Here is a 15,394-nt window from a genome sequence, read left to right on the forward strand (position 1 = left end):
TGACAGTTTGGGTGATCAGGAGCCTGAGAATGGGGATGTATGATTTGAGCAGAGCTGTAGGAATGGGGTCCAGGGCACAAGTATATGGTTTCATCTTTCTGAGGATTTCCTCAATGTGGCTTTGCCTGACACCAGTAAAATGGAGTAGAGACGGAGAGCTTGTTACATCGCTCTTATGTAGCCTCAATTGGGGAAGATGACTATGGCTTCAGGAGATGATTCATGGTGGAAAAAAGATGCCTAGGGTTGCCAGGATTGTTATTAATTACATCAGAGTAGAACTGTGACTGAGCATCTTTAAGGGACTTTGAAAAGTCCTTTGATGTTCACAGAAGGCTAGTTTATGGACAGCGAGCCCTGAGCATTTTAAGTGTCGTTCCAGGACATGCCCAGCTGTTTTTATTTTTCACAGGTCATACATGAACCAGGGAGCAGAGTGTGAAAAATTGACCTCACATGTCTTGACAGGGGCATGAAGATCAAAGACACTGCTCAGAGATGTATTGCAGAATCCCACTAGTTCATCCACTGATGCAGAAGCGGGGCAGGATATGTGCTGGAGCTCCATAGTCTTGATGGCTTTTCCAGTTCCGAGAAAGCATTTGACGCTTAGGGTTAGTAGGGGGTGACAGGAATGTCAAATCCATAGACCTGTAGGTTATTGATGGGGGCGGAGTCAGTGATGACCAGGTCAAGTGTGTGCCCCCTGGTGTGAGTAGGGACATCAACATGCTACTTCAGGCCAAGACACTCTGACAGGAGGGGTTGTTGATGTGTATATTTATATCACCAACAACAGAGTGACGTGAGGAGGTTGTGTATCTCAGGGAGGAATGATGAGTTTGGTTTGGGGGGGCGGTAGATGAGAAGTACTGTCATGGAGTGTGGAGGCTTACATTTTAGAGCAAGGCATTCAATAGAAGAAAGATCAGGCATTGGAAGACAGTTTCAATTCAGCCCGGTGTATGATTGCTAAACCAGAGCTTTGGGCTTTTTCCATGTACCTACAGTCAGGAGTGCAGGCCTCATTAAGGACAGAGTAGTCTCCTGGTTTATGCCAGGTTTCTGTTAGGTACATGAAATCAAGCCCCTTGTCCAAGATGTGGTCATGTATGAGGAGGGATTTATCAGTGAGAGATGATGTATTGCATAGCTCCATGGTAGCAGGAGGCAGAGCTGAGAAAGGAAGTCTGTAAACTCTGCAGTACACTGTGATCCACTCCTTATTTTGCATCTTGCCTGGTATAGGGTAGTCTCGCGATGTTTCCATCGATAACGCCCAAGTTTGTTTTGCTTCTGTATTCTACACTGAAACTTCTATGGATGTAATGAGGTCTTTTTCTTAAAATTCCAAACTCTTGGCAGTGGGTTAAAAACCCCTTTTCGGGTGTAATTAGGAAACTGCGTACATTTTGTAGCTGTGTGGTGGTGTAGGACATATAATTAAAGCAGTTGTGTCATTTGGGCAGCATTGCAGTGTTGGTAACAGCCAAAGTAACAGTCACACAGTGGAGATCATTACAACAAACATGAGGGGAGCTCCAGTTGAAGAAAAACCCCAGTTACTAGAGTCCGTCAGTGACAGTGCAGCTCTGGGTGATTTCAACGCTGATAAAGAGTGCAGGGGAGCCGGATGGGTCTTTGTGGTACACCTGAGCCGGCAGGCTAGAAGAAGAGATAGCCGCTGTCCTCTGGAGAAAAGGGATCCCAGTAGAGCGGGTAGAAAGCACTGTATGTTGAATAGTGCAAAAATCCAATCCCAGTAGAGAAGATAGGCAGTAATTTAGTTAATCCAAAGTCTACCAGTTCGATAGAATGTATTTCAACTCAGGGAGTGATCATAACATGCAGACAGAAAACAGAAAAACATAAAAAGCTTGAGCTAAATGCAGGAAGGCCACTGATCACACAAGCAGTGAAGTTCACAGTCAATTGTCTATTTAGCAAAGAGGAGTGGCAGCCAGTATACGCCAGCGTTCCCTCGTAATGCAGAGTAGCCTCTCTCCCACCGCAACACAAGCACCAAAACAAATCTTGTATTTTTGTTGCCGTGGTGATATTTTAGGGACTGTGGAGGAAGTCTTTCACATACTGATAGTAGTATTTTCAGAGTTACTATATTTCAATTTTACAACCTTTACGCTCTGTTGCAGTTTTGTTCCTGACTATGGATATTGCTTTAAAAAATGATTTCACATAAAATATAATTGAACAGGTAACTGCTTATGTAATATGTGAAAAAAGACATTCTTTTTGGTCAAAATGTTTGAATGGGGTAGAGATTAACTGTGGGGGACAGAATGCACAACCTCTTGTCTTGGTCAGATACAAATGCAAATACAAATCGAGAAAAAATATTAAGTTCTTTTTTTTCTCCAGTTTCTTACCAGAATGAGCAGACAGTAAGAGGAGAAGTCCTGATGAGCCGGAATGGTTGAGAACACAGAGAGGACCAGACAGCTGAAGACCAAGATGAAACTAAACAGAAAAACAAAGGAGAGAATCATAAATACAACATAGATGTAAAGTGAACACATTGACCAGAGGATCAAATTCATAACTTCCAAAACACAATTTTCAATGTTGATTATAGAAATGTACACTAAAGTGGAATTGTCCTCTGGATTTTCCTATATGACAAACTCTTGAACCCCTTCTGGCGCTGAAGGAAGAAGCAGTGCACGAACAATCTGGCAGCACAATCACAGAACTTATTTCCTCTCTGCAGTGAACCATGAGCCTAACTATTATTCAATTTCCTGAGATATCAAGTTAATCATGCTTGTTTGTGCAACATGATTTGCAAGAAACAAGCAGTGAAACTGCGGCTATTGGAAAACAAGCAACATCCGACCATTTCCACACTCTGACTGTCGCTCCCTTGGCCAGGAAACCATAGCCTTCCATCTTCATAAGCATAACATGTTGTTTTTTTTTCCATCACATAAATCTTCCAAAACCACATCATTGTCTGAAATAACGAGCGCAGGGTTTAGAGTTACGGTGGCTCTTGATGCTAAACGGTGAGAGCACATCTGTGTTTTATCATCTCAGATCTCCTCTTAAGCCTGCCGGAGAAAGGCTGGTCAACATGCTGTGTGTGTACTTTATTTCTAACTGTTGTCCAAGTGGAGGTTCAGTTGAGCAGACATGGCTTTTTTTCAGCCATGTCCTGCGTTATGTTTTTACAGTTACACATTAATAATTCATACTGCAGACCTTTAGACAAGCACTAACCTTTAGGCCTCTACATTTGTGAAACACTTTTACCTCAAAAGCTGACTTCAATCTCAGGCCTCTTATTTCATGACAGTGTGGGCTGATGATATGTGCTGGAAGAAAGGTGCAAAGCTAAAAGTAGCAAGACTGAAATAACAAGCTGCATGGTGGGTAATTCTACCAGCCATCTCTGCTACTGATAACATTTATCTCATCACAATTTAACTATGAACTGTAACTGTTTATCTGTAAAAATTCAGTTCACCAATGAGATCCATCGGACGAATATTTACCTCCAGTTCCCGAAAGAAAAGGAAAAACATTTGCTCCATCAATATAAAGGAAATGTGTCCAATACATCAACTTAATTCTTCATTGTGGCTTATTCCAATTCAAATTCCATGTCCATATATATATATATATATATATATGGAGCCTAAATGTGAAACTTGATTTAATTATACCAAATGTATTTCATGAAAGTACAGAAACATAAAAAACATAAATTAAAATTAAAAAAATGAAAACCCATTAAAATCTAATGCACTGGTTTACTTCATTTAAAGGCCTGTATAATAATAATAACAATAATAATATCCCTATATCAACTTAAAACATATCTGGTTCATGATCTTAACATACTTGGATTCTTGTATGTGATTTCTGTATTCACTATAATATTTTATTGTATTGGCATTGTCAGCCATTACCACCAGTTTACTGCTGTGAAACTCAAGTCCTTACATCCAGGTTTCTTAGTCAGTGCAATGATATGAAAACAACTCATAATTATTTCTTAACCATTCATGTTTTTGATGAATACAAAACTGCCAAATATACATTTCTGGCTGCAGACATGTCATTACTGGCCATCTAGTTTGTCCATCTCCACAGCTGTATTGAAGTAAAGACTGGGGACTGTTACTATTGGCCCCTTGGTGCAAAATTGACCCCAGATTATCGCAGAGTTGAAAGGAAGTCTTTCAATCTTGAAAATCGGGGGCTATCAGGATTATGTCCAGCGTATGAATGGCGCCTGTGTGAAAATGGTGGGAGTGCAGAGTAGGTCACTGTCCCGTAGCCCACAGTACAGAACAGGACTGTGCTGTTCTGACCCCCGTTGGGCCCTTGCTGACATTCAGAGAGCCAAAACTGAGGTCAAAATTTTCCACAGCCACAAGAATGGTTATGTCATTATTTCTTGACCCATATGCCCTCCTTCTGCTCTGTCACAGGGTGAAAAGAGCGGCTGGAGGTTCCATGAAATTAAAGTTTCAAACGTTTGAGGTTTGCTCTGTTGACATTTTCAAAGATTCGAATAATGTGATTTTGACTGGTGGAAAATATCTAGTGACAGGCATTGTGGTGCTGTCAGCTGAAAAGCAAACTCCTTGTCACTGGCACACCTACGCGTCTCACACTTACAAGGTTGTCAGACCAAAAATTACAGAGTGACAATCAACTCCCTTCATCCATAGTCTAACTCGTGTTTCCAGTTTTGATATATTTACTTTAAAAGGGGGTAGAGAGCTACTTAAAAGCACCCTGACAGAATCATTAAGCACTCAGTGAAGTTCACTAATTAATCCCACAAACTAGTGTTCTCAGCTGGCCTTGGTCCTCGTGTGTCACGATGCCCTGCGCTCGCAGGCAGCTGAATTAATCTGGAGTGTCTCGCTCCACACTTCCAGCAGAGTGATTGCTCTTAACCTTCCAAACAGCAGCGGCTGAAAATTAAGCTGGCTTACTCTCAGAAATATGCAGACACACATACACTCACAACCACAAACACACCCTCGCAATTACAAAACAGAGACATCTGTCCTTCCACCCACTCACCCAATCACCTCTTTCAAATGCATCCTCCACCCCTCTTCCATGCACATAAACAGAAAGAGACCCAGCTCCCCTCAACAAGTGGTATGTGCTGTTCTCATTTGCATAATTTAATTGATTTGTTCGGAAAATGAGTAACAAGACTAATGACTAATGTCCACACACTGCAACAGTGCATTATACCCTATCATCCGTCATTATTCTGAATCACCTTTGTGATCCCCTTTGTTATCTGTGCAAGATATGGATTTGGAGTTTTGGGTGAAGGACTTGATCTAAGGTATATAATGCAGCAGGCGAAGAGCAATGCAACCTTGATAACCACAGACTGACTGAGAATGAAACATGCAAAGAATCATTACTCTGAAATCAAAAAGGCTTCTCTGATGAGTCCTTGTCATATGTTAATTTGATCACAGTATGCTAACAGACTAATGTTGCCGTAATGCTCAGATCTGATTGGATTTTCAAACATCAGATGGTCCCAGAAGAAGCTCTCACTCACGACATGAGATATGTCCTGTGATGCTGTCCATGGTCCTGAAGCCAAATTCTGCTCCTGCCTGTTGATTGAACTAGTAGGTTGCTGAATCATCAAAATTTTGTTTGCCAGTGGACCATCGTGGTATTTGACTTGACTTAGATATTTATTTTTCTCCGTCAGTAGCTCATAACTGCCTTTTCCAACTGATTCTATCCTATTACTGTGACAGTTAAACTGAACCTTGTCTCAGTCCCAAATTACATACTAATATTGTTCAGCATGTAATTATTTACCAGTTGGTAAACCAGAAATGAATGCACTTTATCATGTTGTACAAATAGAAAATAACATAAAAAGTGTGCCAACAGACACCAACTCACTATGGAAAACGACAGCCAATTAAAGGACCAGTGTGTAGGATTAATGGCATCTAGCAATGAAGTTGTACATTGCAACCAACTGAATACACCTTCCCTTCCAAGCATGTAGGTAAACCTACAGTGGCTGCAAAACTTGTGAAAAATGTGAAAGGTCCTCTCTAGAGCCACTGTTTGGTTTGTCTGTTCTGGGCTACTGTAGAAACATGGTGGTGAAACATGGTGGCCTCTGTGAAAGAGGACCTGCTCTCTATGTAATTATCAAGAATTCTTTTAGGTGATTATACACTTATTAAAACATACATATGAATATTATATTCCAATTCTGCCAAGTCCATTCTGCTAGATGCCACCAAATTCTACACACTGCACCTTTAAGTAAACAACAAGGAAGCACAATTTTCCAAAGATTTAATACTTTTTTTTTCTTTTGAGAGATGTTCCTGGAGCTGTTTCATCCCTGACCACAATTTTTTTTGTCATTTTTTTCAAACTATGCTATGCTGTCCATCAAAAAACCACACACTCAATTATTTTTCCAGTTAATCAGTTAAAAGGGCGCTCCATCAATTTTAAACATAATGTTGGTTGGTACTACTCAGCCTGTGAAAACAGTTATATAATATCTTCTGTAGCTCTAGAGGACGCTTTCTAAAGCCTGAAAAAATAACCCTAATGATGGCATCACGTAATGATGTAATTAGGGATATTGTGGCTTGTGCTATGAGACTTCAAATTCTGAACAGAAAGCCTGTGTTACACACTGGAGACGAGAGTTTAACAAACATAAGCATTTACAGGGCAGGAAAGGTGTAACAAATTATGCAGTCGAGTTACATTATGGGAATTTTAAGATCAACAATTTTTGGCTGTTCCAACTTTATGGAGGTGCAATGCTAAACCCATTTAATTGTTTAACTGTTTAGTATATGAAAAGCTAAAAATACATTTTAAAATGCCTCAAAAATTTGCAGATCCTAGAGTGATGTCTCCAAATGACTTGTTTCATCCAACCAACAGTCTGAAACCAGTGACACTTTGGTAAGTTTGCTTGATGAATGACTTCAACAATACTGATTATCAAAACTGTTCTCTACAAATGTTCTGTTGTTTTTACTAATTGATTACTCAACTAATTGTTTCAGCACAAATTAACTCACTCCATAATTCAAACTGGGTTATAATTAGTATGTAGTATGGAATTTAGATACTGGAAACAGGTCAGAGTTCACAGCCTGCTGAGGTGGTTAGTGGACTCGCATGCTTTGGCAGAAGATACCTTTATCAAATACCATAGCTTGAGTTGCAGACAGTAAAAATCATTTTCTGCTTTTTCACTTTACCTCTCAAATAAAGCCGGGCCGGTGACCAGGAGAAGAGTGTGTCACGTTAACGTCAGCTCTGTGTTATCCTTAGTGACTTTATGAGGAGATGCAGACCACAAAGTGAAACCTAAACCCCAATAAAAGACCTGTTCGGGGTCATAAAAATATTCGTGTCTGTTGGCCTTTCTGATGTCTGTCTTGTTAGTACATATGCTGTGCGTGACTGCTATTGTTTACATGGCCACAAACTGTATCCATTCTATTATTAGATTAACACCTTTTACAATCTTTGTTTTAGCTTAGGTTTCATGTCTGAAGCCACTGGACTTAAAATGACTCTATATATTAAGCAACATGGCCATGAGATGTCATCACTACAGTAGGTCCAAAAAGCTGGCACAACTCAGAGTAAAACATCATCTATAAAAACGTCATCACCAGTGGTCTCAACATAACTAACCACAGTAGTCTGTCTGCCTCCTTTTATGGGGACTGTGAACCAAGGCCATGACCTTATGACCTTCGACCTTCCCTTTGAGGTCATGTGCTTACATTCTTCCACACAGACATGCATTGCATGTCTCAAAGCATTCTTTACATTTGCCCTAACAAAGTGTCAGTCTATTCCAACAGTGACAGGCCTTCTCAGTGTACTCAGCACATTTCAAAAGGCGTAAATGGGGGAGGAGTAGATTTAAGGAACGAAATACTGCAATTACATTCCCTGTCTTTGCACTCTTTCAGCACGGTCACACACACATGCACAAACACTAAATCTGCAAGACAGCATGTGTGTACATGTGCTTTTTCAGCCACTATGTGTGTGACAGTGAGCTGGGGGAAATGAGTGTGAAGCTCAGAAGACGCTGCTACAAGACCTGAAGACGACAGAACAGTTTCCATAATGCACCTGGGCCCTTTGAAAGGCTGAGCTAGGGATGCACACTGTATTTTATCAAGCAGCAGCAGGGAGGGGGGGAACATTGTGTCTCTCCCTCCCCATTACTCTGATGTTATGCACCTCAGTCTCCATGAGGCATTGAAAGAGAGAGCAGAATGAGCAGAATGTGTTCGGGAGATTAGATGAGTGTAAATGAACTTGCGACGTTGGCTCAAAAAGAGACGGGGAGCGAGGATTTTCATGACATCTGGCTATTGATACAGTGATGCATTTAGGAAGAGCCCTGTGTGTTCATTTGTTAGTGTGTGAGGTTTTTTTGCTGTGCACAGTGCTTAGAAGAATGACACTTTGATAACACAGGCAAGAGATAGCACTGTGAAAATAATGCACACAGAGTCAGATCCACATACATCCATCCAATGTGGCATCATTAAGAATAACAAACACATAGACTCTGACATATTTCCAATCTAAATATAAAAAAAGTCTCAATATAATGTGGTCCAGGGCTGTCGTGCTGTTTATGTTTGGGTAAAGGAAAAATTACAGGTTTGGAGCAGATCACAAAGTCAACAGATGACATCCATATTGTATCTGGCTGCTGCAAGAATGTTTTGGTGTGGTTGATACTTTGTGGACAAAGTGCTTCCTTTTTACGTCATTAAATTCAATTTTTTGTGTGTGCACGCAGGCTGGACACATGTTACTGTGTATGTTTTGAGTATAATTAGGCAAAGGGTGGGTATTTCCATTATATCCTCGATACTTGCCAATTGCTGCTCAGCTGTGTGTAGCTCTGGCATCCACTGACATGTTCTGACGTCACTGGATGGAGGAGGGACTGCAGGGAGAGTTTGGCTGTAAAGTTTAATTTGCTGCTCTCTGTTTGGGGGCGTCAGCTACACTTCAGTCATCCATACTATTTCCTAGTATAGCTTCACAAACAGTAGGCTTTATAGATTACTTCACACTGAGGCTAGAAGGCAAGCAGCCACTATGTCCAGCAGCAGCAGCAGCAGCAGCAGCATGGATCAGTGGAGTGCAGACTCAGAGCATGTGTATGCTTATTTCCAACCTTAAACGAGCCACTGTAAAATTTTTACTGTGTAGTTTTGTCGTTTAGCTTTGCTGCCAATGCCAGTACACAGAGATGAGTGCTGGTGTGTGTGTGTGTGTGTGTTTGTGTGTGTCTGTGACACAATGGGGCACTTAACCTTCTGAAAAGATAAATAAACAGAAAAACAGAAAAATAATGCAGCAACGAGAAAAGTATGGATTCTGACAGGTTTCGGGGGGAATTCTTTTGACAAATCTTTACCTGGACTGAGTATACCCTTGAACAATCATATGCACTATATGATGTTGAATAAAACAGTCTAAGGTTTGCATACTTGAATATGTAGACAGAAGCGGACCTCTCTATTAATAGTGTTACAAGTGTGGGGCAAGTTACTAGAAAAATGCAATCAATTACACATTATATCCTACTGGTTACATAAGTAATCACATTACTTTACTTTACCTACTCAACAGCAAAAGCCACTCACACTTACTCGTTACATTACTCTTGTTACTCAGTACAGCTCCATTAAAGGATTTGGCTGGTGATTTTCTAGATTTTTCTTATTGTCAACAAATCTCATGTGCAGAGCCAAACCGACAATGAATTCATGCTACTTACAAGTATTGTGTGTGTATTACAAAATACTTGTGTATATAAATGGCTCAAAAGAATAAAAACAGTGATAAGATATCAACCCTCAGGAGTGAGGTTCTTTGCACGGCAGATGCAACTGAAAATGTGCGGAAATGCAGTTCAGTTTACAGAGCTTCACTAGCTTGCTGTGCTACATATCACAACTTCTTGACTTTGTGCTATATTATAAATTTCTCAAAGAACTTCAGTCCAAAGTCAAGATGTGTTGCAAGATGCATGTGCATTGGTGTCTACTGTACTGGGAACCTCACTTACTGTTAGGAGCTGTTTCTATGCAAGCTATGATAACCACTGTGTTCAGGGATGAAGGAACATGTTACCCAGAACAGCGGTGTGCCTCACTGAAGTATTTTTGGACAACAATGGAGGTCTACGGCACAGAGGAGTAAGATATATCAGGCTTTGGATACACACACACAATACTTTTAAGTATGATGAGTTCATTGTTGGTTTGGCCCTGCACATTGTTGTCATTAAGAAAAATATAGAAAATTGCCAAATCCCTTAAAGGTGCCTCTATATGACTCCAAAGCCTCCACACCTGCATATTACATCAGAAAATGAAACACCGTGGTTTAACAAGCAGCCAGCTTACAATTTGGAGGTAGCTATTTACTGACCATCAACATACTATTGTATAGCTTAGCATTAGCCTCAGTGACTACAGCAGCAATCCAAAAGTCCTGTCCTCACAATGAAGCTGCGGAGGTCACACACAGTCCAACTTTAAAAAACAAACAAACTGGATGCCTTCTGAATGTAGGTGTAACAGTAGCTAATGTTAGCAAGCTACTAACAGTTACTGGGAAGCACATTTCTTTTGGTGGTGGATAAGCCTACCTACATCCAGCTCCCAGCAAATAAGCTGACCCCAACATTGTCAAAGTAACAGAGCATTACTGGGATTAGTACAGTATGTAATTATGGAATTTCAAATTGCAATCCCTCACACTACCCCTTTTCCAGAGCTTTTAACCGTATTTCATGTTTTCTCAGTTGTCATGAAGATTAATCATGGATGCTGGATAGATCATACACCCAACTACTACTAAGTCAAGAACAAACTTTCATGCCTCAGGTTTTTAAAGTTTACAGAATTTTAACATGATGTGTTATAACTCCTCATAACTCAAAACAACACAAAAAAACATTCACAGTTCTGAGAAGAACGGATGGGTGTGAAATGGTATATTTTTATGACATTAGCATGATATGGCTGTAACATTACTGATGATTGTTATTTCAAGGTTTTATGAGCACTGATGTGGTGCTGTGAAATGTCACGTTGTCATGTTAAATGCGAGTACATTATGCAGACACAGTTTTTCCTGCGGCAGCCTGCTGATACTGGAGATGTACCTGTCTCTTTTTGCTCTTACTTTCTCCCCCATCAAGCATGGAAACCTTTAATGCTACATTCAAGTGGTGCACATTCTGGATTCATGTAGTTCAACACAAAATCCTCAATATATTACAGCAAAGCTCTGTACAGGGAAAGCTTTTTTCCTGCTGCATGGTGAAGGCTGGAGGCATCTGTAACTACAAAGACTGAAAATTTACAATCTCAAGTTCATTTTCATGATTGTTTTTCAGGATTTTATGATTCAGTTTGCAGAATAATTAAAGTCTGTGATCAAAGTTGTGTAACAACTTTACTTGTGATCTCACTGACAAGATGATAACTATCTTAAAGTCGTACTGTAGACAAAAAGCAGCAGCGACGTTTGATTTCAAACACCACTTAAATAAATACTTTAGAAATTACACGTAACATCACGTCCTGATGTCCCAGGAAGACACATAAGGAACACAGGCTGTAAGGTTTACAGGACCACATTATACACTGTGCAGTTTGTTCTCTTTTAGCTCATAATGCATAGTGATTTTTCTTGGGTAAGTTTTCTGAAATATATTGCAACTATAGACATTCAATTCAAACCACTGTGGAATGCTTTTCACAGTTTATTTTGCTAACTTAGATATTATTTTTTCCCAGTCAAAATCTTGTCCTATTTGGTGTTGTATATTGTATAACCAATTACTCCTTCATCTTACCTCATTTCCTACTGTGCCCCAAAAAGATAATTAGTGCAAAAAGCAGATGGACTGTGTGCATCATCTTGTAATGCTTCCCCCCTCACAGCAGCACTGAAGATAGAGCTAGCTACACAGCTGGGCAGAGATATCACAGCTCAACTCCAAAAAAAGAAACACAAGAGGAAAACAAGATGAGCCTGTGTAAGGGCACACACATAATCCACTGTGCTGTGAAATTATATTCTATTACAAAAGCTGCAAAGGCGCTACAAGGAGATAAAGCCACACAGACCACCTACAGTGCGCAGCTATTTCACATTCGTCCTTCATTTGAACAAATCTGTAGTGAAAACTCAGCAAAACTGCTGATGTATAATGAAAATGTAAGGCCCTTTAACATGCTTGTTAGAAAAGAAGGAGAAATGCAACTGGATAAATGTTAAAAACCACAAGTGTGCAAACTCGTAAAGCAGCCTCACTCCAGTTTAATGTGTCCTGTTCTCTCATGTTGAGGCACGTAAAGAGGCTCTGCAAATTAAAACCCCATCAGCAGAGCTGTAAGAGGACTTGTAATGGAAACTACAGAGGAAGAACTAAACAATTCTGACCTCATAAGTGAGCCAGACCCTGACTGTGCGGTCTTCCACTGTTTAAGCTCAACTATGTTGTTAGTGAGGTGTCTGTCCCTATATTTACTATGTAAGCACTGCATGTTGGTAGGACTGCAGCTGGGTGTTGAAAGATTAATCATTTTTATATCAAAGTTGCCATCTGAAAGAGTGCAGTTTTAAAATGACGAGCTGTGTGATTTTATTTATAACAAAAAGGGGGTGAAAAAGTTTCATCAGTAAGCGTTGATTTCACCAACTACATCATAATGACAACTGTTGCCAGCAAATTTGCTCAGCTGTTGCTAATTAACATTTATCACATTTGGCCAAACAACAAAAAGAAACTCTTGGCTGTTTCCTGGTTAATATGCTTTCTGCATGTTGGTGACTGAACTATTTACACTCAAAGATGGTCGTGTTGAAGAAGACTGCTGTGTCTGATCGCTTAACGTCAGTTTCAGACAGGTAGTTAGCAAGTAGCTTGGTAGTCATAAAATTCAGCGTTAAATACAGATAGTTGGTGGGCATCGTTGTCAGAATCTCCTGTTGTTTCTGAGTTTCTGAATGTGGATCTTTGGACACACAACTGTAAACCAGCTCACTTTGGCAGTCTGTGAAGCTAACGCTAACATTAGCATGCAGAGTTGTCAGCAGTATCATTAGAGGTCATCAGTCCAATATCATATTGTCTGACATGGCTTATTGTAGTTTAATTCAGTTTAATTATGTAATTAGACAATATTTCTAAAAGCAGCAGTTTGCCATTGTAACCATATCTGGATAACTATGTACCTGAAATCAATAAATCTGGGACACAATTGAATGCCATGATCACAGTATATCTGAATATTATTTACTGATGTTAATGTACACCATTGATGTAATTACCAGCCTTAAAAGTTGACTCTTCTCTGACTGACTGGTTTAGAGGAGCCTACATAACAAGATTTTCTTTGTGTGTGTGTGTGTTTATGTGTGTGTATTGCTTTATGATGCAGAAACAAGTAAATGTATATAAAAGTAAAACTATGTAGATCACAAATTAAGGTTGGGAGTAACATTCAAAGAAAATAATCACAATATAAATCTCAGTTACAATATTGGACAGAAAATTGCAATTTTTCTCAAGTTGTAGCAGCACCTAATGATTATTATCATTATCCATTATTTTAATAATAATCATTTTAACTGTCTATAAAATGCCATAATAGTGGAAAATACCTAATTACAAGTTCACAAGGCTCAGGATGACATTTTCAAATGTCTTGTCTTGTCCGACCACTAGTCCAAAATGCAAAGACATTCAATTTATAATGACAATGAAACAGAGGAAAGCAGAAAGTCTTTACTTTTTAGAAGCTGAAGCCAGCATTTGGCATTTTTGCTGAATAAATGACATACATGATGCATCATCAAAATAGCTGTTGATTAATCCTTTGACTCAACTGGCTAATTGATCAACTGTTTCATTACTACATGTTGGCAGTAACGGTGTACATTTGAAAACTGTACACTGATCAAAAGACTGATTAAAAGACTGATTATTTGACTGATTAAAAGAGTTTTTGCATAGACACACTTTCACATCTGGGGTCTAATTGGAACAGATTTCAGACCACCTACCACACAGATTCCCATCTGGTAACTTGGCCACTCCAAATCATAATGAATATTCAAGTCCAGCCATGTGCTGGGCTGGAGCTGAGATGCTAGACATCCTGATGGGCAGCATCTTGGAACAGAAACATTCCACAGTGTTTGGCAACACGCTGAAACTAATTTCATTATCTTATGAAAGCACTTATGTAGAGAGCTACACTGGTTGTTGTGTATGAGGGAGTGTGTCAGTGGTGTAACCTCATCTTCTCACTGTGAATCAGTATGTGCGTATTAACACATTACGTCTTTCTTTCATTACCCAGCTTCAGATGAATCAAAATCAAGAGATGCTGCTGCCAACAGAGACTGATGTGACAATTTTAAGAAAATGCCCTTTAGGACAAGACTGGCATGACGATTCATCCTCACTACTTTAATTTGAGTATTTCTCATACAAATCTCTTGTTATCCCTGTTAGTGTCCAAAACAATCATTATCAGGAATTAATCTGTGTCATTTGCTAGTGTATTGATCCTATTCCACAGTTAAAAATATCCACAGTGACTTTCTCGTACTCGTCTGATTTGCTCGGCTGCGATATGCTTTGTTCGGTGGCGTCCCACTTTTCAGCGACTCTCTCCATCGATCAACACTATTTGTCTACTCTCTCCAGCCAGTGACGAGTCAATACTTGGACCTTTAGGCTCCGCCCCACTCCTACCTCCAATCTCATTCTAGGCAAACAAGTATTGATGGTGCCAGGTGAGGGATAATGAAGCACCCAGACATAGACTCACAGAGGTCGGGGAGTGGCAGAGACACACAGTACTCTCATTGTCATGCAGTAATAAGAGATGGACATGGGAGAGCAGTGAAGCTGTGTCCTAGACTAACCCCACAGAGTTTAAGAAACTAATCCCTTTATGCCTTGAATAAAGATATCACCTGTCCAGATGGTGTTCTGGCCAACAACCACTGGAACCACCACGCCCACACTCCCCTGTGGTGTGCCCAGCCACCTAGTCAAAGGTCAGAGTCACAGATAAATCAAACTACTGTATGTGTGGAAGATGAATCAGCATGGGGAGGAAAAAATAAAGTTAGAGGCCTCAATTCATTCAGGACAGCAGCCACAGAAAACAAGAATCTCAAAGGTCAGCAGAGTTTATATCAAAAGATTTTCAGAAGAACTGGTCAGCGCTAAAATGAGAGCCATCGTCAAGACAAACTGACCCTGCGCCTCATACTTTAGAGCTTCAAACTAAATCAAAAACCACTCTCTCTGAAA

The 15,394-nt window shown here is 39.9% G+C and overlaps 1 protein-coding gene across 4 annotated transcripts in view; it reads right to left on the minus strand.

Annotated features, from left to right (window-relative positions):
* Positions 1-15,394, minus strand: part of kcnq5b (potassium voltage-gated channel, KQT-like subfamily, member 5b) — a 120,579-nt gene that overhangs the window by 33,810 nt on the left and 71,375 nt on the right. For all 4 annotated transcript variants that reach the window (XM_042391947.1, XM_042391956.1, XM_042391966.1 and 1 more), the window contains exon 2: positions 2,388-2,478. In XM_042391947.1, the coding sequence (XP_042247881.1) occupies positions 2,388-2,478 (91 nt within the window). The remainder of the gene's footprint in view (positions 1-2,387; positions 2,479-15,394) is intronic.

This window comes from Thunnus maccoyii, chromosome 2 (genome assembly GCF_910596095.1).
Source record: "Thunnus maccoyii chromosome 2, fThuMac1.1, whole genome shotgun sequence".
NCBI lineage: Eukaryota > Metazoa > Chordata > Actinopteri > Scombriformes > Scombridae > Thunnus > Thunnus maccoyii.